We start from the raw sequence: 7660 nt of genomic DNA on the forward strand, positions 1-7660 counted from the left end.
CTGTTTCATTTCTCAGAACCAAAGGAAACTGTGCAGAGAAGTGGCTAGAAATCAAGAAACCTGGATCTAGTCCTGAGTGGGAGGTTGGTAAAATTATCTTTCAACTTCTGGCTCCAACATTAATTCCATCCCTTCCTTCCAGAGATTATACCCAACCCAGGAACTGAAACTCCTTAGCCAGGAGCAAGGGGTCATGCAGACTGTCTCCCACTCCCCAGAGCATTCCCACCCAGACTGCAACCCCAGTACCACCAGCTCAGTTGGAAGCAGCCCCTGTGACCTACCTTCAGAAGCCCACCACAATAGAATGGGCAGGGTGGGAGTTGATGAAGGCAGGAGCCTCCACAGGAAGCGAGTATACCCTTCCATCCCTCCAAAGGGAGTCAAGAGAGGGTGGTAAGGCAAAGAGAGGCCAGTTTCACAATGGAATAACACTGGGTTTATTAACTATTCTTTTGAATTCCACTAGTCTTTTTGCCACACAGTATCACTCCAGAAAGGTGTGCAAATGTCCTTTAGTCTCCCACACAGATCAGTACTGAATTCTAGTGGCCTGGGTGACTCTTCACAAAGATGAAAGCAACAAGAACAGGAAAAGCAAACTACTTAGCAAAGTCTCTTCTACAGTGGAGTGAGCTAGAGAGGACCCCAACCTCAATGGTTCCAGGCTGACAATGAGAGGACGTTGAGGGGGCTAAGTGTGGTGAGACATGGAAATTCTGCACAGAGACGGACCTGGAAAGGAGTTTGCAAGGACAGCAAGGCAGGCAGACACAGTTCAGACAGGGAGGATCTGCTGTGGCTATTTAGAAACATCACTTTCACCACTAAGCTCTTGGCCACTCCATAGAGTGAAACCCTCATGGCTGTTTACCCAATAAAGAGGGCCTGAGGTGACATTCACCCAGAAACTCAGTCAGTGGCACTGAAAAGATGACAGTACCTCTGATACAATGTGTGACCCAGGCCTCTTGCTGTTTTTAAGTCAAAATACTTGTAATCTTACACCACTGAAAACTTCATTAATTAACACAGTTGAAAAGGGCATAAGTTGAGCAAGCAAAGATCCACAAAGAAGCAGTTTGCACTTGGGTGTCCAATTATCCCCCATCCCACCCATGACTCATTCTCTCAGGCTTTTTGGACACTCTGATTGGTTCACTCACCACCCAGACAAGAGGACTGAAAAGAGGCATATCATAGGAAAACAGTGCATAATTGGCATGTCCCAAGATTCAGAAACCATAAGGGAAAGGTCGGTAGCTCCAGTTTTGGGGGGGAAGAGAACAGGAGCTCTTAAGACTGGAAGCCTTAACTTGGAGGATTAACTTGGGGGTCTTAGTGAAGGGTCTGGCGCATGCTACAGTGTGAGTTTTTTCCCCGTTGTCCCAGTGAAGTGACTTCAAGTATCCGGATTTAATTTCTACAAGAGGAAGAGGATTCCACGGGTGAATGCCCACCGAGGGAAAAGTACACAGCGGCGATGATCCCAAATAAAATCAGAAGGCTGAGCCCCGAGCCAGGACGCAGCGAGGCAGATCTGCCACCAGGGGGCACCGGGAATCACGTCCAGTGTATGGGCTCGCGCGGCCTCGGAGAAGCCTGGGGGGTGGGGTAGGTGTAAGGATTAGCGTTGACACCTGCACCAGGCCCCACCTGACTCCCTTTCCACCCCTCAATCCCAGACCCAGTTTTACAGCGTCATTATCTCTTTGACCGGTTCGTTTGGAGTTACTGGTGAGAAACCTTCTGTTCCACAAAGACATCTTGAAAAGACCCCATCGTAGACAGGTGAAGGGCCTCACGCTCAGCCACGGGGGTTCACAAAAAGAGCCCCACCTGACGCCCCCCCCCCCCGCAGACTGGGCGCACTGACACCTTTGCTGACACTTCCACAGTGTGCTGTAGGGCTCGGCGATTTTCCTGACCCCCTCCTCCCGCCCTTGGCTAGGCGGGTACAAAGAGTAGGAGGACGGAGGCAGGGAGGGAGGGGACAAAGGACCCGACCAGGAAAGGGCCCTTAACCATGTCTCCGCGGTGGCCTCTGACTCACTAATCTGCCCAGTAATAAAAGCTGGAAGCTGCGCCGGGCCTGCATCCCACGCGGTGGGGCAAAGGCAGGGGTCCTTGGTCTCGACTTCTACCATCCATCATCGGCCCTGCCCTCCATTAACAGCCCAGCGAGAAGCAGGAGACGTTTAACAGGCTCCTTCCAGCTCTCCCCCGAGTTTGATGTAATTTAAACCCGGACCTGCGGCTCGTGTGGGCTCCCGACTCCCGCGCGCTGCCGTTTAACGTCGCAAACACTTCAGTCAATTATCCCCCTCGCGGAGCTTCTATTTAAAGAGATATTGTCAGGTTCTTAAGCCTCGGATCAGACCTGCTGCTTTATGCTTCATATACAAAGACTCAAAACAAGAGTTCTTTGAGGGTTGGAAAAAATGCAATTAAGCAAAGCCTTCGCAACCGTTCTACCCTGCCGGAGCACCCACGTGCTGATCGCAGGGAGCTGGAAAGCGGTGGGGGAGGGGAAGTGCTAAGTCCTTTCCATTTCAAGTGAATGGATATAAGGGTGGGCCAGGAGGAGTCAGGGCTTGAACCTCAAAGATGAAATTTAAATGCATCTGGAGCCGAGAAGGCAGAGTTGAGCTGGGTAGGGTTTTGGGGGGGACAGTTACCCTATAACGTGAAAGAAGTTGAATCCCAGGTCTGCCTGGGACAGAGGCAGAGGGAGTTTGTTACCTAGAAACTGGCTCAGGGGACAAGTGGTGACCAATATCAGAGGTGCTCTTGTCCCCCCTTTAAAAAAAAAAAAAAAACTGCTTTGTAAAGATACAGGAATTTCTATCCCAGAAAATCTTAAAAGAGCCAGATCTTAATCAGCCTTGTGTCTATAAAGACTCTGGGGGCCCTGGGGCCTCCCCCTTCTCTAATTTAGGAGGGAGGGAGATTTTGGTAGCTTTCACATTATCCTCAGCATCAGTAGGCAAAGAGGGCTAGGCCTTGGTTCTCCAAAGCCAATTTTGACATTTGCCTGGTTACCAGGGTATTGAGAAACTCACCAGGGGAAAGGGACCCGGCAGAAACCTAGGCAGACTGAGTCTTTGGGGTTAGAGTGAGGGTCCACCTTCCTGGAGGAAGACTGAAGCTATGAACCAGTCTTCCATATCTCACCTTCTGATAATAGAAAAGGCAGGTAGTAGGAAAGGTGAGAGATCTAGACAAGGAATACCAAAGAGCACAAACGAGGGGTCCCTTCCTTCTGATGAAAGTCTTGCCTTGGCAGTGGGGACAGGTTTTCAGATGGGGAGGGACTCCAGGAACAGGCTGCTGGAAAGTAAGGGACCTGGATAAAAGGGAGAAATCCCAGTGGAGCAGACAAGAGATTAGGGGAGCAGGGCTTAGTCCTTCATCTTTATCGCTGAGCCTGCACCACCACAGCCTCTGAGCCCCCTTGCCAAGGCTTCGGCCCAGGCACCGAGTGGGGCAGAGCGTTGGCCTCTAACTCCGGACCACTATCAGGCCCTGAAGCCTCCCCAACCAAGCTGGGGATGTCTGGAGCTGTGGAACGTCGGCGCAAACCCAAGCGGCCAGAGCCGGTGCCGCCCTCCGGGTGGGGACTAAGGCCAATGGGGGCTTGCACTAAGGTTGAGGGCGCTCCCTCCAGCACCTCATGAGAGCGCCACCGCCCAGCCCCCGAAGACTGGGGTGAGTTTGGTAGGGCCATCAGGGCCCCCGCCCGTAGACGTGCTGCCTCCTCCTCGGTCATGGCACCCAGGGCCAGGCTCATGCTCCGGCCCAGCTCCGGCCGCTCGCTGCCCTGTGCCCGGTGCCGGCCCGAGCCCTTGCCTGTTGAGCCAGCCTCACCACCATGGCCGTGGCCGTGGCCGTGGCCGTGGCCGCCCGCCGCTCTCGCAAAGCGCGCCAGTAGAGGCCGCGGTAGGCGGCGGGGGCTGGGTCGTCGACGCTCTGGGCTGGGTTCAGGGGCCGGGCGGCCAGGGGGACTGTCGGAGTTGGAGCCCCGGGCCGCTGCGGCGGCTGCGGCTCGGCCCCAGGGCCCGGTGAGGGCCTGCACACAGGTCCCATGGCCACGGGCTGCGGCCAGCTGTAGAGCTGTGAGGCCCGCACGATTGGTGCGGTCGAGGCGAAGGCCGAGGCGGCGGAAGGAGCGCACCAGGAACTCAAGCACAGCCCCGTGGCCGCACGCCGCCGCCCACATCACAGGGCTGTTGCCTGCTGAGTCGGCTGCCTCGGGGTCGCCGCTGAACTGTACCAGCAGCTGCACGGCGTCCAGGTGGCCTCGTTCACATGCCAGGCTGAGTGCCGTGCGCCCGCGCTCATCCCGCAGGTTCACCGCCGCACCCTGCTCAAGCAGTAGTCGCACGAAGCGCGCGCGCATCGCGGGATCTGGCAGCCCCACGGCCACCATAAGCGGCGTGCGACCCTGTTCTGCGCGGCAGTCGATGATGCTGCGGTCCAGTGCGTCCAGCACGAAACGGGCCAAGTGCACTTTGCCCGCCTGCATGGCCTCCAGGAAGGTGCGCGTACCCGCTCGCGGACATAAGTCCTTGGGCTTAAGCATGATCTCGACCGCCGCGCCGGGGCGGCCCGGCAAGTCCGCACGGGGGCGCCCCTGTTCCCGCTCCCCGCGGGGCTACAGCCCCAGCCCGCGCTCCGGTACCGCTTCCTCCGCGCGTGGGCTGCTGAGGCTGAGGTCCCGAGGTTCCTATCCCGATATATCAGCGGCTCGGGCAGCTCTTGAGCCAAACGCCTGGCGTCTCGCTGCTTCCTCTCCAGGTTTCCCCCCTGGAGGTGTGGGTTGCTCGCTACTCCGGGGTCCTCTCCTGGTCCACTACTAGACAAAAGCCCAAGCTTGGTACCCTCCTGAGTCTCCTGACGTTGTTACGGTGTCCGACGCCCCCTTGGTCCCTTGAGGCTTGGAGCCACGCCACTCACCCGCACACCGGGCAGCCCCCGCTCCCCTGCTGAGACGGTGGCGCCCGCCGTGCGTGCCTGCCTCCAACCCAGGCGGGGCGCGCCGCTCCTCAAGCTGCTGGCGCCGTTCCTCCGCCTCCTCCCCTCTTGCGGGGGCCGGGCCACGCCGGGGCGCTAGCTTCTTACTTAGGGGGTTCAACGGCGCTGGAGCAGCCGGCCGCCTGGATACCTGGCTTTATAGCCTCGGGGGTCTCCATGGCAATCGCTGTCCAAGAAGCGTGCTGCACCGTCAGGGCAGAGACAGATCGGGCTGGGGAGACCGCCCCTGACCCCCACCCCTTTGTGGGCCGTAAAGTTGGGGAGCGGCTCCTCCTCCGCGCTCCCCTGGGAATGCTGCGGTGGTTGCGGGGCGAAGGCGGGGGCTGTTCGCAGGGGGCCACATGCACCCGGCCGGGCCAATCCCAAAGTTGCAGTCTTCTCTCCCCGCCCTCCGCCTCCACTAGAGTCAGTGCCCTAGGCTCCTTAGAAACTGTCGGGACCGCGGCTCGTTGGGGAAAATTGAGAGCTGCTTCCAGCGGTCCTTGGTGAAAGGAAACGGTACCACAACAGGGCATAACTAGACCATGCACAAGCTGGGGGTGGCGGCGAAAGGCAAATGAGGCACTAGTGCTGCGGACTGGGAATGGGGGAGTTCAGTGTGGCTGGGAACTGCCACCCGAAGTGCAGCGGATCACGCCGTCACACACAATTGTGCCTCCCGCACAGGCTCACTTGGAGCAGGGAGGGGGGCGCGCTCTCCAATTTCAGACGTCTCCAACCTTGACAAACGCTCCCGCGTGCCAGCTCCCAGTGGCTGCAGCGAAGCAGGCAGGGCGTAGACTCCGCGGCAGTGGCGTCCCAGGGCAGAAGCCCTAGGACCCAAGAGTGTTGCAGTCGAGTTAGGACTCCTCAGCATTACCTCCCAGCTCCTCCAGCACCTGCCGCCACCCGCAGAAAGCGAGAAACACAAGCACAGGGCTCTGGCCCTGACTCTAACTGACCTCTAAGGAAAAGAGGAGATCATGAGATCTATCTTCCATTAGATGTGTGGAAAAACTGCCCCATCTCCTCTCATTCTGCCCACTACTGCTCAGCCCCGGGGAGGGGAACACCACAGGCATAGGTTGAGGGAAGTTAGGGTGTCTCAGAGCGCTGGGAAGTGTGGAGAGGGTGAGTAGGCTTGGAATGGATAGTTGCAAAGTAAGAGTGAACCAGGCATCAAGTACTGAATTTACTGAGGCTTCATGAGCAGTGAAAAATACAGAGGTAAAAGCTAGGTTCTGGAAGAAAGAGACTTCCTCTCTAAAGTGGAAGACAATGCCAGGATATAACTAGCTCCTGTTATCATCTGAAGGTTGAATAAGATGGAATTGTGGGGAGGGGAGAGTTTTGGATCTTCTGAAGATAGGGAGCAGAATTGGTTCTTGGCTCCTAAGAAATGAGGGAGACAGTTCTGACAGGGGACTGTGGAGGCAAAGGCACTGAAATAGGAAAACACCTGTAGGGGGCGGTGTTGAGAGTTGCTTTAAGATGTCCTGTCCCATAAAAGACAAGAGATTCAGTGAAGAATGAAGGCCACCCAAGCAGAGCAATGGTAAGATGCTGTGCAGGAGGTGTGCTCGGAAGGTATGAGGTGAGGAGAGCAGGTGCTGCTGGGAAGATATTGAGCCCATGAACTTCTCTTCAGTCCCAGGCTCCATGGACACTCACCTTGTGCTCCAGCCATGCCCTGTAGTAGGGGTTTTCTGCACATGCTAAAAGCACCCCTTACTCTTTGTGCATTTTTTAAAAAGCCTTTGGCCAGGGGTCTGCCAGTTTTCTTTTATGACGTTGTGGAAAGGGCACAGTATTTGATAACAAAGTTAATTCCAGCCTAGAATGTGCTAGTAGGGTGACCCCAGGCCTTCACATTTTCGTTTGCAAAAGGATGCTAATACCAGCTCTATCTGCTCCACAATAGAGCAGGGAACAAGTATATGGAAAAGCACTGCATGGAAACCCTTAACGCCCAGTACTCCCCTCACTCCATACCAAGCAAGACTCTCCAGCCTCAGTAAGGCAGGGATGCTTTCCCTCTTTACTCAGCAGAGGAAAGCCTCCCCCACCCCTCTTTAGGACTCAGTTTCCCTTTTCAACAGCATAAGGAAAATGGTTTTTTTCCTTCCTGTCTGCTTCCAGGGTCAGGGAAAGGGGTACCTCTGGAATCTATGTGTGATAGGTCAGGCTGTGTACTCCCCCACCCCCAAGTGGAGAATAGAATCAGGAGAAAGCCTGCACCAAGGAGGCGCACTGGGTCCTAAAGAGCCAGGCCCCTCCTTCCTGAGCCTCCTTGAGCCAACTCAGCTTCTTCTATACCTCAGTTCCCTGTGGTGGATGGAGACAGATCCAGGGAAGAGGAGGAGCTGCAGCAAGGCCACTTTAGGGTTTCACCTTGCCTGAGCTGGTTCTCTCTGGAAGGTACAGCCTGTTCCATTGGCCCCAGATGGCATGGCTGACCCAGCCAGGCCTACAGTGGGATGGGTTGTGGTGCCAGGTCTCAGGTCCTGGAGCCTCTGCTTTGACTTCCTTTCCTATGGGCTCAGTATGTTCTGAACAGAAAAGAAATAGCAAAGCTGAAAAAAGCTGAGACTTTGCTGCAGAGCATAGAGGCACCAGCAGCCAGAATTAGAAGCTGTCGCTTAGAGAG

The 7660-nt window shown here is 56.0% G+C and overlaps 1 protein-coding gene across 1 annotated transcript; it reads right to left on the reverse strand.

The window, feature by feature from the left end:
* Positions 1–3415: 3415 nt before the first annotated feature.
* Ankrd63 (ankyrin repeat domain 63) lies at positions 3416–4582 on the reverse strand. The gene has a single exon (XM_026389750.1). It carries the CDS (start codon positions 4580–4582, stop codon positions 3416–3418), a length of 1167 nt encoding a protein of 388 aa, XP_026245535.1.
* Between the last annotated feature and the right edge of the window lie 3078 nt (positions 4583–7660).

This window comes from Urocitellus parryii, chromosome 6, assembly GCF_045843805.1.
Source record: "Urocitellus parryii isolate mUroPar1 chromosome 6, mUroPar1.hap1, whole genome shotgun sequence".
NCBI classification, from domain to species: domain Eukaryota; kingdom Metazoa; phylum Chordata; class Mammalia; order Rodentia; family Sciuridae; genus Urocitellus; species Urocitellus parryii.